General features: G+C 49.3%; 1 protein-coding gene across 1 annotated transcript; it reads left to right on the top strand.

Moving 5' to 3' along the window:
• Positions 1-4,971: 4,971 nt before the first annotated feature.
• On the top strand, positions 4,972-13,875 carry LOC104515726 (16 kDa beta-galactoside-binding lectin). The gene is made up of 4 exons (XM_010159813.1): positions 4,972-4,980; positions 12,807-12,886; positions 13,023-13,194; positions 13,664-13,875. Exons 1-4 carry the CDS (start codon positions 4,972-4,974, stop codon positions 13,814-13,816), a joined length of 414 nt encoding a protein of 137 aa, XP_010158115.1. The 3' UTR covers positions 13,817-13,875.
• The last annotated feature ends 941 nt before the right edge of the window (positions 13,876-14,816 follow it).

The following is a 14,816-nucleotide window of genomic DNA, read 5'->3' as shown; positions in this document are numbered from 1 at the left end:
AATAAAGGAAGGTATTATTCAACAAGGTCAAGTGCAAGGTCCTGCACATGGGTTGGGGCAATCCCAAGCACAAGGACAAGCTGAGTAGAGAACGGAACAGGAAGAAATTCTTCCCGGAGAGGGTGGTGAGGCACTGGGACAGGTTGCCCAGAGAAGCTGTGGATGCCCCATCCCTGGAAGTGTTCAAGGCCAGGCTGGATGAGGCTTTGAGCAACCTGGTCTGGTGGAAGGTGTCCCTGTCCATGGCAGGGGGGTTGGAACTGGATGGTCTTTAAGGTCCCTTCTAACCCAAACCATTGTATGGTTCTATGATTGTGAAGAGCAGAATCAGAAGAAAACTTAAGTTTTCCTTACAAAGTGGGGCGAAGTGAGGTTAATAATGCAGCAGTTCCTTGTATGACTTCAGGGTTGCTTTTGGCTGACTCAAGGAGAAGCATTGCAGCCTTAGGTAAGGTAGCTGTTTGTACACTAAATGTTAGGGATAGGAGGCTTTGTACTGAGGTACCGTTGTGCTAAATATCTAACCTAGCACAGCGACTTCTAGTACAATAGCTTGTCTATACAGGCACAAATGAGTGACCTTGCATAGGTTATGGTTTTTTCAATAGAGCAGTTAATTTGATCTGGTTGAGCAAACCTCTCTCTTACTGGATGGTTTAAAAAAGCCTACAGCTCAGAGTACTTTAAATTGTTTTTTGGCCAAGTCAGGACATTTAAGCTCCTACTGTACAGCCTGTTCATGAAATATATGCAAAACAAAATGTGATTGTGGAATATGCCTTTACCTTGCTCTTAGTTTCCTTAGCTCTGAGGGCAAAGGAATGCACAAAACTGCTCATGGTAGATTGGTCTGACAAGATTTCTGATGCTTTTGTGTCTGTGTGATACGGTTTCCTAGGCAGATGTGTTCACAGCCTGATTAAAATGAACACTTTGAAGGAGTCAGTTTCTGCTGTGAAGGAAACACCCATCAAAACTATTCACAAGTTACTCCACACAAGCATGTCAGTCTGTGGGTTCTGGCCTCAGTTTGCATTTCTAACGCTGTTGTTGGAAGCAATGACCAAAGCCCTTCGAGATGTGTCACAGTCACTTCCCTCTTGCTGCTACACCCCTGGCAAAATAGTTGTTGGCTTAAGTCTTTTCTTTCAGTTTTCCTGAGACATAGCTCCAGACTTGAGGAGTGTTCTAATCAGTCTGATACCAGAAGAGGTGGTTTATGTTCCTTAATGTAGCCCAGAATATTCTAGTGAAAGTGGGAATCAGAGGAATTCGTATAAGTGTGTGTCTTGGGCCTGGAGTCCCGTAACAACTCCGCAGGGGACAAATAGCTCGCTCTGCACAGCCAAGCACAGAGCAGGTGTTATCGCAGGATGTCCAAAGTCCTCGTGGGAGTTGCATGCCACTGGTAAACAGAAGAGATTGCTTGGGAGAAATGGGAAGGTCTTGAGGCTCGCTTACAGAGAGGATACAAAATACCTCCCAGGCCTTAATGGGGAGTGTTATGGGCACAGGAGCGTGGAGCTTCGCCCCCTCTAATAACAAGCACTTCACCCGCCTTATCTCCCTAATGTTTCTCACACTGCCTGGTCATGGTATCTGAAGTGCAAGGATTTGGGCTGGTCTCTTATCAGAGGTAAATGAGTGCATGGTGCTCCAACCTTTGTCTAAAGGGCTGGCAGCAGCCTTGCTGTTTGGGGATCCTGTCCTTGGCTATCAGGAGCCAGCACTTAATGCTATGGTTTGTCTCTTCCCCCGGCCTTGGAACAAAATGGGGAGATAAGGATGAGGGCAGGGTTTGTGCTTGAAGCCAGATGGTTTGCAAGCCTGCTAGCAGCCAGGGAGGATAGCGGTGCTCCAGAGCTACAGCTCAAGGGAAAAGCAAGTGCTGCTGCTCACTTGCAGCCTGCAGGTCTCTGGCAAAGGCTGTGCAGGGCTTGGGGGTAGCAACAGTCCCTCCCCTGTACCATCACTGGTTTCCTTTCTTGCAGTTTCAGTCTCCCTGTAACTTTACCCAAGGGAAAGCCTGCCTGTCACTGTGGATTGCTTCATATCCCTGCCTGGCTGTGCCAGGGCCTCTGTTTCAGCCCATGCATGCATCCATGTACACAGGTTGGGCAATGGAGGTGGGACCCTGTGCTGTGACCCTGAAATCGCACTACACCCTGTGTTTGAGTGAGACCCTGTCCCTTCCCCAGTGTCTGTGTTCATGCCAAGTGGCATGAAGTCACCCCAAAAGCAGGAAGACCTTCACCAGGTATGAACTGAAGGTTACCCAAGAGAGTAAAATGCACAGCTGATGCACACACTGGAGTGGGATTAACTTGTATAAGAAAACATGCATAAAACAGTACAACTGTGTTAGGAAATAACCTTGCTCTTTTCTTTCTTAGATAGCTGCTTGAGTTAAAATACTTCATCAGCTGAGTTTCCAGCTCTGTGAGTCATAACATCAGTGACAAAGAAGGTAAAGCCTGAATCTTGTGTTAGCATATTTTTCTGCTGGAGCTGTATAAGCCACAAGCCTGATAACCTGTATTTGTTCTCCCCATCTGAGTCCTGGTCATTACAGTCCACAGGCAAAAGCAAGGAATCTACCGCAGCACTGGGAGATGCTAGTTTATAGCAAGCACAAGAAGCTGACAAACAACATCAGAAATCCCTACAAGTAAAGCCTCTTTTCTGGAGAGGGGGGACGAGCCATGTTGTTTCACAACATATAGTATGTATATGTCAAAACACATCTGTTTCCAGAAAAAGATGAGCCACTGCCTGGCACTGTACAAAGCTGTACATCTCATTGAGTGGATGTGGCTTAAGTATTTTGGAGGGGGTAAAAAAAGCAACAAAATACTCTTGCCAAGGCAGAGCAGCTCCCAGACAAGAGGCTTGCATAAATACCATCTACAGGAGGCCAGTAAACCTGGCAGTTTTGCCTCCAGGTTAACAGGCACAGATGGGCATAGTCAAGGGAACATTTTTCTCTGCATAAACAAGAGAAGAGGTTTACTCATGTTATGCCGATCTTTCAGTTCAGGAGTTATTTGCATCTGATTTGGTTGTTCGGGTTTTTTTCCCCTCTATGCTTTATAAACACTGAATAGATGATTTAAGCAAGCATATTGCAACTCTACCTTCTCCTTGGTTTCTCATTGCTACTTCACATCAAGCTCAAGGTTGCTGTTCCTCATAGTGCTTGCCTATTGATTTAATGGTGGACGGCTTTTGGCTGCTGGATGGTCTGTGCTGGAGATGAGCAGCAGCCAGTCATGGATCTGTATGCCCAGGCATCAGACACACCGTCTGGAAAGTCCTATTCTTCCTGTTTGCAGCCAATGTGAGGGAAGGAAGCAGGGAGAGAGCAGACGTAGTGCTGCTTCCCTTGGATTTTGTTATCTTGCAGACTTTGGCAGGTGTGCTGCTTGTCTGTCCTCGGGCTGAGATTTCACAAGGTGCTGTGGGATTATGTGCAGTCAGGCTCTGTCAGACCGTGGACTGTTTCCTCTCTGGTGCTGAGAACACCTTGCTGCAGACTCTCATTTACCAAGGGAGGGAAGTGCCTTAGAGTATGTATGCCTCAGTGGAGTCTGCCACCTTTTGCTGACTAATGTGGTGGCGGCTGCATTGAGGTAGCCAGCTGTGTTTGTGCTCTCCCATGGGGCTATAGCCCATGCCATGAGTCATGGTTGAGGCCTTTGGCATGAGTCATGCTCTCCCAATTTCCTGCTGCTTGTCAGTGTCAGAAATCTTGTCTGCCTTCCTTTTTCTCTTGCATCCTCCAGTGCCCAGAGCTCCCCGCCACTGCCTCATTTCAACATGCTGTGGCCAGAATCTTTTTATGGACCCACCCAATAGCCGCAAGCAAGAGCACCACAGCCTTCAGGGAATTTAGGAGCAGGGTTTCTGATCTGCCTGCAGTGCTTGGTAATGATGCTCTTGCTTCCAAGCAGAACTTCCCAAACTGCCGCTCACATTTTCCAAGGTGCATGTATGTGTATTTCTGTCTCTTTGCTCTTTAGCTGTCAGCTGAGATGTCATGTCCCAGTTATATGAGAAATGGCCTGTCATCAATAATGGAAGATGATCAAATTATCTGCCTGTATCTGACACTGATTTACAGCTGTTGTATTAAAAAGGATCCAGCAATACTAGTCCTAAACCTGAGTGTATCTTTATTTATTGCACTTCAACAGCCAGAGAAGATCAGAGCTTGTTTCTAAAGCAACACAGCCCTCGTGACCCAGGATTCATTTCAGGTAAACCCTAAATCTGGCTGATAAAACACCGAGGGAGAAGGTGGCAGGAAGGGGAAGGAACTCCACTGCAAGCAGTATGATTTTGAAGGCCCTTCAGTATCTTGGGGCTCAGAATGGACCACGTTAATGTTTCCTTTAAGTTGGTTGTCACATTTTTATCAGCTTGTTCTTTCCAAAGCATTTTCCAAATACTTACTGACAATTTGCTTTTGCCTAAATTGAAATTTGAGAAAGTTGAGCCAGCTTTATTACAATCCCTTCTCACTGTGGGTGGCTCAAAGGAGCCAATTTCTGGCACACACATGTTTGTGGGAAAGCTCCAGATGGCTTGAGTTTCTAAACCATCCTGGCATCTTGTATGGGCTATATGTCAAGCTAGAGGAGAGGTCTTCTAAATCAGCCCAGCTTAAGGTTGCTGGAATGCTTTTGTAGACACTGGGCTGATGCAGAAGGCTTGGTCCCACCCCATTCAAACTCTCTGTGAGGTATTTTTCCCCACTGAATTGAGCAAAGATCCAAACCAAGAAACTACAGGCCTTCAGAATAAGGGAGGGGAGACCTCTGCCTTGCAGGTTTTGCATAGTTAGAGTGACAGAAGGAAAAAAAAAAGCCTCAAAGTCATAAGGAGAAAATATAAAAGGAGCAACAGATATTATTTCTGTCAGCTGCTGGTGGGGGGGGAGCCCATCGCAAGCATCCTCTGCATGTCTGATATATGGAGAAGGTGGAAAAGGGGACTTGACTACTGCTGTTTTTATCAGCAATCCAGGTTATGCTTGCCCAAGTTTCCCTGCAGCTCTTGGGCAGCTTGAGGTCGCGCAGTCCTGGCAGTGTCACTGCACCGGGCCTGTGGTTAGCTACACTGGCAGAGCAGACAGCTCTCCAGCTTTGAGCACAGCACATCTTGCTGTTGCAGAGCAGGTAAGTGATGTTGGCCTCTGCTGCAGATGACCTGCACCATGGAAGCAGTCTGGGGAATGCACACCTTCCAAACATGAAGGTGCCTTCAACCTCCAACTCCTACACTCCCTTCAGCAGGACTAAGTTTCAATCTGAGCGGCAAAGCCGCTCCTGTGTCAGACAATAATGGACAATAATGGAGGAAGTAATGCTTCCTGATGCATCTTCTGTGTCAACACACATCCGTCTTTCTTCCAAAAAGAGAACATATCCAGTTCTTTGGCTTGTAATGGGGCAAGTGTACAGTTACCTTTCAGAAGAGCAACCCAGGTTTCTTGGCAAAACTCAGGAGATTTAAATTCATGGATGGCACTAAGTGGTGAAAGCTGGTTTGTGAATAGGCAATGGAACAAAGGCTAGACCCCCAGCCTGTGTGCAGTCACCATAGTTCAAGATAAAAGCTACCTAGAATGCATGCTCCAGTGATGTTCCCTCCATGGACACCTCTCCTTTTATTTTTAACCAGAACAGGCTATGTGACTTGTATTCTTTCTCCTCTTGCTCCACACACATAGGGTCCAGACCCACCTAACCAGCTCTACTGCCTGAGTAGTTTGAGGAGGGCAGCTTTACTCACTTCTTACACACTGTGTAAACAACTTCAAGGCCTGTACAGACTGTATTCAGCTGGTTAAGGATAGGGAAAGGCATAGCTTCCCATCTTCCCCCTGCTGCCCAGCAGTTTCCCTTGCAGCTGATCATGAGTTACACATGAAACCCAGCTCGTCTGGAGCTAGACCACAGCAACATAGGCGGCTTGGGAAGTGCTGCTATCCTCCTGTGATAGCCCAGTGAAAAATGTTCCAGGATCTGTTCCCTGTTGCAGAAGTTTGCAGTGTGGTCATAGATGTAAAGTAAACAACAACATTTTCGAGAAAAAGAAATAATTAAAACTGCCGGAGTTGGCAGAGCTCTGGAAAACATGCACTTGAAGGGTCAGTAACCTGTGGTCTCCGCTGTGAATGCCCACTGCAGCAGCTGCTCTAGCCTCCAGCTCCAGGGTGAGAGCCTGGGGCATGGTCTCACAGGGGAACAAGAGCGGGTCTGTCCCAGGTGACGAGGGTCTCATGCTGTCCTGTGGTAAGGAATGGTGAAAGGAGTGGCCGGGAGCAGCCTGGCAGCGTACAGCAGCAGGGCAGCATGCTACTGCTTTCATGGAAACGTGGTGACTTTGGAGGAGAGATTAATCTTCTTGCTGCCTGGTGAGATGCGAAGAAGAGGAAAACATGCACCTGGGTTCCTAAATTTAGAGTGGTGGAGAGGTCCAATGAGGAACAAATGCAAACAGCTCCTTTGAGATGAGGCAATAAACTCTGAGGTGTTTGCCACCTGCAGACTTTCAAGGTATGGGGAGAGGTGGCAAAGTGAAATGAGTCCAAAATAACAAAGGCCCAGTTCTCCTGAGTGGTTAACAATTTGCTTTAGTTAAATCTAATCCATGGAGAGATGAGAGAAACACAGGGATTGTCAGCTTGGGTCAGTGTTAATGAGGGAAATAAAATGATGAGACATACTTTAAATCCTACTGAAGGGATCAGCAAAGTCCTTTCATCACTTAGAGATAGTGCAAGAGGTTCTTTATAATTAACTTGATTTATAATTAACATGGAATAGAGGTGCTTTCCTTTTAATGTAGGGGAAGCTGGAATCAGGGAAGCCTCTGGGATAAAAATGCTATAGTGACATGCGGCCATGCAACCCCAGCTGGCATTCAGGGTGGACTGGACCATCAGCCCTTCTTCCTGGCACAAACTTCCCTCTGAAGCAGTGCTTTGGGAGGCTCAGTGCCTGCAGGCTTTGGGAGGGCTTCTCAACCTCCTGCCAAATTGGACCGTGGCTCCAGCGTCATCTGTGTCTTTCAGGAGCAGGCTAAAGATTTTTCTGGGAGTCCAGCTCTATTCCCCTATGGTCTCCAGACCAACCCTGAACTTTCCCCATGGACAGCATAGGGCTGGAAGTTATCTTGGTGGTGGAAAGCCTTGTTTTAGCCAGCCATGCAAGGGACCTTTGGTGCAGGAGGCTCCAGAGAAACTGTGCAACACAGCTCCTCAGGGGGGTTATGGCTACTCAAGCCAAGAGGCAGAAACTTCTTGGATGAGACAAACTAACATGCTACAAGAGAAACAGGAAGAATCAGATGCACCAACAGCAGTAGCAGAGGACTGCTTCAGTTACAGTCCCCAGCTATTCTAACAAGTAGGAAACTGTCCTGTGTGTTTATATGTGTGTATCTACTATGCTGTAACACCATAATATTTAGGTTGCAAGAGTAACCAGGGGTGATTGCAGAGACCAGGATCCCATCCAGACACTATAGACACAAATATTCCCTAAAGACAGTGCAAGATGCTGTCTTTGCTTGATGAAGTGAGAATGAACTTTAGAGACAAGAACAAACCTTCCCTAAATAAAGTGGAAAAAAAGCCCTTAACTTGGAGCAAGTGGTAAGCTTTAGCTCACACTAGAAAGGGGTGATGAGTGTTTCTTGTTATTATACCAGTGTAATCCTTGCATTAGTGAAAATTACTTTTTCTCCTTCTCTGGCCAGGCTAAGGGATTCAGGTGTGTGTTCCCACTGGTGTGATGGCTGAAGCATTGGTTTCCTTCCAGGGAAGTATATCTGCTATGCTGGAGCTGAGGTCGGATGCCATCTCCAGAGGAGGAGAGAGCTGCTATTTGTTCTTTCAGCAAGAAGTGGGGCTTCTTTCTCAGCTACAGCAGTGAGTAACTTCAGAGATGTAGCATCAACAACTACCAGTGTGTGTGGGTTCAGTGCAAGACAAACCAGGCACAGAAACTGAAGAGCCAACAGTGCTGGCCTCTGCATTCCCTGTCACGCAGGCTAGAGAATATTCCATAATCCTGGAGTTAGCCAGCAGCAGAGGTGTGTTCTCAGACTGTCCAAAACCAGGGGTAAGCCATTTCTAATGACAGGAGTGATTAACCAGGGATATGACTTGCCAAGGGCTAGGGTGTATTTTCTCTCACAGAAGAATAAGAAGAGTAACAATCAGCATGCTCATCCTTGTGGTGTCTACATTTTTCTGAAGCTAATCTAGAGAGTTACAAGAAAATCAGAGTGGCCAGTTGTCTGGCTTCAGCCTGTGCAAATCAAGAGATGAATTAAGAGTTTGGGCTGGGGACCTGGTGCTGGGCAGGGCTCCATGTCCTCAAGCAAGCCTGCAAAGCCAGGTGCTGGGACAGCACCTTTAATTTTCCCCACAGGGGACAATCCCTCTGGGTATCACCCTCTGGTTGAGCAGGGGATGACTATTCTCTCCCTGCTCCTGCCAGAGCTGCCTGGTGGGTGCAACACTCTTCCCCCAAAGCACGTGAGGGACCAGTAACTCTGGGAAACAGGATCATGTATGCTGTATGCACCCCAGCTGCTCTCTGCCAGGGTCTGTGCGTATTGCAATTCCCTGCTACAAGCCAGACAAGGCTAACCTGGGCTCTTTCCTGCCTTCTGTCCCCTGCCCAGGGCTCCTTCTCAGAACGGCACCTGCTGGTCCCGGGGCGCAAGAGCAGCTTCCACAGGGCAGCATCTCTTCCCCCTCCTTCCCCACACTCGGCCTTTGAAGCACACCCTAATTCTCTGCCTGCCTGCTGTGAGCTGTCCTTTTTTCCCTGGCCACGAAACTCCCATCCCAGGAAGCTGAGTGCGTCGGGGATGTCCCCTGCGGGCAGTGCAAGGTGTCCTCTCCCTCATGTTGTGCAGAGGGACTGTGGTCACCCTCGGTGGGGTGGGGCTGGGCAGCGCGGCCTTTCTTCGTAGCCTGTTTCCTATCACATACACTCTGAAAGGGAAGAAGAGCCACTAGGGAATCTTATTCCACTTTTTCCCACTGGTGGTTGCAAAAGGGGAGATGTCCTTTCTTCTGCCTCTCCACCATTGGCTTTAATCCCTAGGAAAAATGGAGGGCAGTCGGGTATCTCAGCACTGTAGTCTGAGAACAAACACTTCACTGATTTCACAGAACATAAAACCGGGAGTGTTATAAATCAGAGCAAGACCAAAGGGTTTGTTACTAAACCAGCGAGGCTGCCGGTGCAGAGCACTTCAGGAAAACAAACAGTGCAGTCTCCATGTATTTTGAGAACGGTATTTCCCTGTCTGAATAAAAGGGTCAGAGGAGGAGACTTCAGGGCAGAAAGAAGTTCACAAGAAACATACATTTCAGAAGGAGGTCAGAGTGGCCTATGACACTGCACGGCCCCAGCGCCACAACTCCCACACCAGCAGCTCTGTCTGGAAACGCTGCAGCGCCGAAAGGAAGAGAGTGATCTTCAGTGATTTCACAGAGCTGAATGGAAAACAAATGCAAAAACCCAACCGACCGAAGAGAATTTGCTCAGCCCCTCACACGTGGCAGCGAACCGGGGAACAACTGTACAGTAACTCAGGCAGAGGGAAAGCAGGCACCCAAAGCCTATCTAAAACATGTGATCCCAGTTAACATCATGCTAGGGGCAAACTTAAGGTGGAATTACTTGGGCTTTGTCCGAACTGTTCGTGGAGGGGCCTGCTCTTGGCAGCATTTACTATCTGCAGCAGCTCGGTGCCTGCAGTTAACTCCCGACTTCAGCACGGCTCTTGTCTATGCATCGTGTGGCCAGGGAGCTAGTTGGAGGCCAGAGTGTGTACGGGATTTTCCCTGTAGTATATTCAGTCAGCATTTTGCCCTGTCATACACCCCAGTCACAGGGCTCCAATTCAGGCTTGTGACTTTCTAGTTCAAACACAGCTTCGGCTTTGATTCACCCGAAGTCATATGGGATGCTGAAATGCCACGTGGATGCTCAGAAATGGGTGTGTGAGGAGAGATCAGGGGCATAGGATGGTGTCAGGAGTCAGGATGCTGTTTGTGTACCAGCGAGCATGCTCTAACGAAGTTCCAGCAGCCTCCTGCAGGCCAGCATGTTTCCTCCTGCTACCTCTGTAACTTCCTGCGCTGTTCCGTAAGCTGGCCTGTGCAGCCCTGCCCGAAGTCACTGGCAGATAGGCATCTCACGGGCTGGTCATGGCTTAACGAAGAGGAGCACGCTGCATTTATGTAGCAGTCCTGACTGAAGCTTTACAAGGATTGTGAGGCTGCATGTCATTAATGTCACTTCACGTATGAGGGAAACTGAGGCAAAGAGGGCTGAAGACCCTGCTAAACCCAATCCAGAGCCACAAGTAGCACCCAGTCCATCCGGTCATGCTGACCCACAAAGCACTGCAGCTGCTCCCACCTTCATCTTCCTGAAAAGACCCTCAGGGCAGTGATGCTCTGAGCTTTTAAGGGACAGTAAAGGGGAAAAGCAGGCGTTGGGGACTAGCTGGGAAAGCAGGCTCTTTTCTTGCGGGTGGCACTCAGCCCTGCCTGGCCTCTTTCTCCGCTAACAAAGCATTTCTCTTTTCCCTCTGGAGTCTTTTGCAACTGGAATGGAAACGGCAAGATCACGTCACTTTTCAAAAGCTGTGGCCTCAATTCTCACGTCTAGTAGTGCCCCACGCAAACAACCTTAACTTCCAGGCACTTTTAAAATGCTGGCATAGACTATAACAAACCCTTGGGTTTCATTTAACTGTAAGTAGCAATGATTTGTACCCAGGGGCTCCCCTCGGCCCAGGCTTCTTGCAGGCATGAGGCCGGGCTGGGAGGATGCGTACACACATACACTCAGGGGCAGTCGCTTTGCAGAAGAAACATGAGGACTCCAGCTCTGATTTTAGACAGGGATCGCTTAACAAAAAGCAGCCACCTCACTGCAGGCACAGAGCCACCCCCAGGCTCCCGGGATAACAGCCAACATACACTGCATAGCAGCTAGAAGAGCTTACGCTAAGGATTTCTAGGATCACGCAGAAGCAAACAATCACTAGCTTTTAAAATCATACGCATCCTGCCTGCAAAGAACAATATCAATAGAGAGCCCCCGCTGCCCCCTTTAAATGGCTGGGAAAGCTCCAGCCCCAAAACAGCTGCAACCGATCCCCTTCTTCACCCCCCCTCCATCATGTGATGGTCCTGCCCAAGTGATTTAAGCTGCGGGAGCGGAGCGCCGAGTCACGCTGGGCTGCGGAGCAGGGGCGCGGGGGTGTCCTGGTGCTGGGGCTGCGGCATGGAGCGAGTGAGTGCCTGCTTCGGGCCGGACCGGGCTGCCAAGCAGGACTGGGGTTTGCTTGTGTGTGCGTTTTGGGCTTGGTGCCAGAGGTGGGAGGGGAAAGGGATTAGCTGAAAGGAAATGCTGGGCTGATACATGGCTGTGGGAGGAATAGTTAGGGCTGACCAGCCGTTTTTCTTCTCCTGTAATCAAGTATGTTAAGTGGGGAAGCTCTTCTAATGCGTGTTTATGTCTTTGAGTACTCTGAAGGGTTGGGACCGTGTGCAACTCTGCAGTTTGACTATCTTATACCTTTTTTCTTCAGCTTTTTACTTTCCCTCTGGAAAAATGCCTTTTGTTTTCAGGACTGGTCTGACTTTTAAAGCAACAGCAGCGAAAGCAGCATGGTAGCCTGTTCAGACCTACCCTTGCCCACCAAACTTTCTTTTCCTTGAAAGACCCCTGGGCACTGAGGCTGTTTCAGGCTGTGCTCCAGCACTCTCCTAGAAATAGAGCCCGAAAGCAGCGTTCGTGCCACAAGGATAAGCAGTTTAGTGATTAGGGGAAGGCTGACCTTAGCAGTCTGTGCTGTGGGCAGAGCAGAAAGTAGTCATGAGAAGACACACACCGTGGGGACTGGGTGGAAATTCGGGAGGAGTACTGGGCTCCACAGCAGCTGGCTGCTGCTGGGTCTGCACCTGCACGAGCCAGGCAAGGAGAACTAGCCCAAGTGAACAATACACCTAACTTGAAGTTAATCTTTCTGTCTTATCTGGCTTCTGCTTTAGCGCAGCTCAATATCATTGTGTCTTGGCCTAGAGCACAGGCAGTAAAGCATGATTTGAGTTATGCCTGACCTCCCCAAACAGCATCTTCCTCTTAGCTGAGGGAGGCTGGAGATGTTAAGGGCTGTTTTGAAAGTATGTGGCTGGGGGAGTGAATAACCTGGCTCTGAGGAAAGGATCAAGCCCTCTTCTCTGTAGCGTGAGCTTCCTGGGGGGAGGTTTGTCCTGCTTTACTGGGATACCACCAGAAGTGGGTTCTACTGACTCCTCTCTGTATGTAAGGCTGCTTTAAGTCAAGACAAACTTTTTTTTTGGTGGCTCCTGTTGTTTAGAGACCCACCTAGGGAAGGCCTAGTGTTAGGGAAGCTTTGTAACTCCAGCTCATCCTATGCTAATGATTCTAGCTTCTGCTGACGTGAAGGTGCAAGCTGGGTTGCAAGGATGTCCTCTGTAGCAGGTGGTAAATCAGGCCCTGTACCCTACTTCAGTTACACTGGCTTGAATCGCCTCCTTGTCAGCTTCTGTTGCTTCCTGGGGTGGGAGACCCCAGTGGGGTGGCTGTGAACTGGGATTCCCTGGCAGAGGGTGGAGACAGACTGCTGGTTGTACTCAGCGCTTTCTGGAACATGAAACTGCAATTGTTGGGTCTGCCAGACTGGGGTGGTGCCTGGGCCCAGGTGCTGCTGGTGCTAACTGCTGTGGTTTGGCCCTGCAGGGACTGGTCGTTATGCAGCTGGACATCCAGCCTGGTGAGTGCATCAAGGTCAAAGGGAAGATCCTGTCTGATGCCAAAGGGTGAGTGAGGAGATGGTGAATGGGTTGATGTGGCACTGGGGGCAGTCTGGGCTGCTTCTGTGTTTAGCTTGGGAGCACCGGGGAGCTGGAGCTGCTGCGCTGGCACCTCCTTTGCACTGCCTCTCCGATTCCCCAGGTTTGCGGTGAATGTAGGCAAGGACAGCGGCAACCTCATGTTGCATTTCAACCCTCGCTTTGACTGCCATGGGGATGTCAACACTGTCGTGTGCAATTCGAAGGAGGATGGCATGTGGGGTGAGGAGGACAGGAAGGCTGACTTCCCCTTCCAGCATGGTGACAAGATCGAGGTGAGGTCTGGGGGGCGTGCAAGGCCCTGGCACAGACTGCTAGCCTGCCAGAGGCACAGCTTTGTCATGCTTTCCACCTCTGTGGTGAAGGAGCAGGCATGGAAAGGGGACGAAGCAATGGGGGGAAGAGTCTCTCAGCTAAAGCCAACCCACTGTCTAGACCTGCTGTGGTCAGTGCTCAACAGCTCAGGTGTGTTCAGTGCTCCACTGGCCTTCCTTTGCAAGCCACAGAAGTGAGAGCCATTAAGACGCTGACCTGAGATTCAGCCTGGGGCTGTTGCATCCCTTTGCAGAAGCTGGGAAGCTGACCTTGGGGCAGAGCAAACAGGCTTCCTCCCCCTCCATGCTTCTAGTGAGCATGGCCTCAATATGGACAGTCACCTCATCTGTCCTGCACCCAGACTGGAGGTCTGGGAGCAAGGTATCTGAACTCTGATGTGTTAGTCTTCCTTCCTGTGGCTCTCTACAGATTTGCATCTTCTTCAATGAAATGGAGGCAACAGTGAAGCTGCCCGAGGTGGAGTTCCAGTTCCCTAATCGGCTGGGCATGGAGAAAATCGAATACCTGGCTGTGGAGGGTGACTTTAAAGTCAAAGCCATTAAGTTCAGCGAACAGCCGTAGCTTGGTTTGTTTTATTTTCTGCCCCCTGCATAGTGAAATAAACCCAAACTTGCAATGGCTGCTTCCTCTGCTGTTTCCTGCTCTAATCTGCTTGCTCCTGTGTGTGCTGTAGGGGTGGGAAAGGGTATGTATCCATCTATGTGCCTACTTACACTGCAGGCTTGCAGCTGGTACTGAGTGAGACCACCCACCAGGCAAAGCATGATTTTTACTGTGCCTAAAGCTGCCTGAGCAGTAGTTTTTCTCCTGACCCTCTTGGCTGCAGTGAGTGGTCCCTGGCTGTTTGGTTTCTAAACTTTGGGACTAGTCCCAGCCAGGGAAGCTGAAAGGTGTTTATGTTTGGCACGCATTGTGCCATCTCTGACCAAGAAGTGGTGCTCCCATCTCCTTACTGGGGATGGGAGACTGACACGGAATGGGGCATGGCTTGTGCTCCTGCAAATAGCTTTGCTTTCCAAGAACATGCTCAGTGGTTGGGTGCATTGCAGCCTGGCGCTAGTGTAGGTAAGCAGCAGAGAAGAGCAGGCAAGTCAAGCTAACTGCGCTCCCTGAGGGAAAAGACTTGGAGTGTATGGTGAGGCCTGACAGAAAGCTTAGCAGTGAGGTCTTGAGAAAATCCAGGCTGTGCTAGTTCATGAACTGTGGTCTTGATGCTATCAGAGACCCAGGAGTATGTTGTACCATGAAGTCAGTGGCTTAGCAACGTGTCTGGTATGGGTGACAAGCCAGGTAGCAGCCTGTGGGTTAGTGTCTGTAACACTTGGCTGCTAAGATCCAGCCCAAGGGCTGTATCAAACAGGGTTACTAAAGGTATTAAATCCTGAGCGCACCAAGTATAACTACCTACAGCTAGGAAGACCAAAAAGGAAAAAAAGCCTTGTAAACAGTTTCTTCTGCTTACAACCTCTTTGCTCGTGCAGTGTTGTGGACTGTGCCTGCTACTGCTGTTCCCCAGCTGCCTGCTAACTGTGCCTACCAAAGACAGGGCTCAGGTTGGGAC

This window comes from Eurypyga helias, unplaced genomic scaffold, assembly GCF_000690775.1.
Source record: "Eurypyga helias isolate BGI_N326 unplaced genomic scaffold, ASM69077v1 scaffold30349, whole genome shotgun sequence".
NCBI lineage: Eukaryota > Metazoa > Chordata > Aves > Eurypygiformes > Eurypygidae > Eurypyga > Eurypyga helias.
The sequence above is the reverse complement of the archived record's forward strand: the minus strand, read 5'-3'. Positions and strand labels throughout refer to the sequence as shown.

Bases quoted from the DNA above. Each gene is read 5' to 3' on its own strand.
- LOC104515726 (XM_010159813.1), top strand. The intron at 12,887-13,022 runs GTGAGTGAGGAG...CCGATTCCCCAG, and splicing joins ATCCTGTCTGATGCCAAAGG to GTTTGCGGTGAATGTAGGCA. The intron at 13,195-13,663 runs GTGAGGTCTGGG...GGCTCTCTACAG, and splicing joins AGCATGGTGACAAGATCGAG to ATTTGCATCTTCTTCAATGA.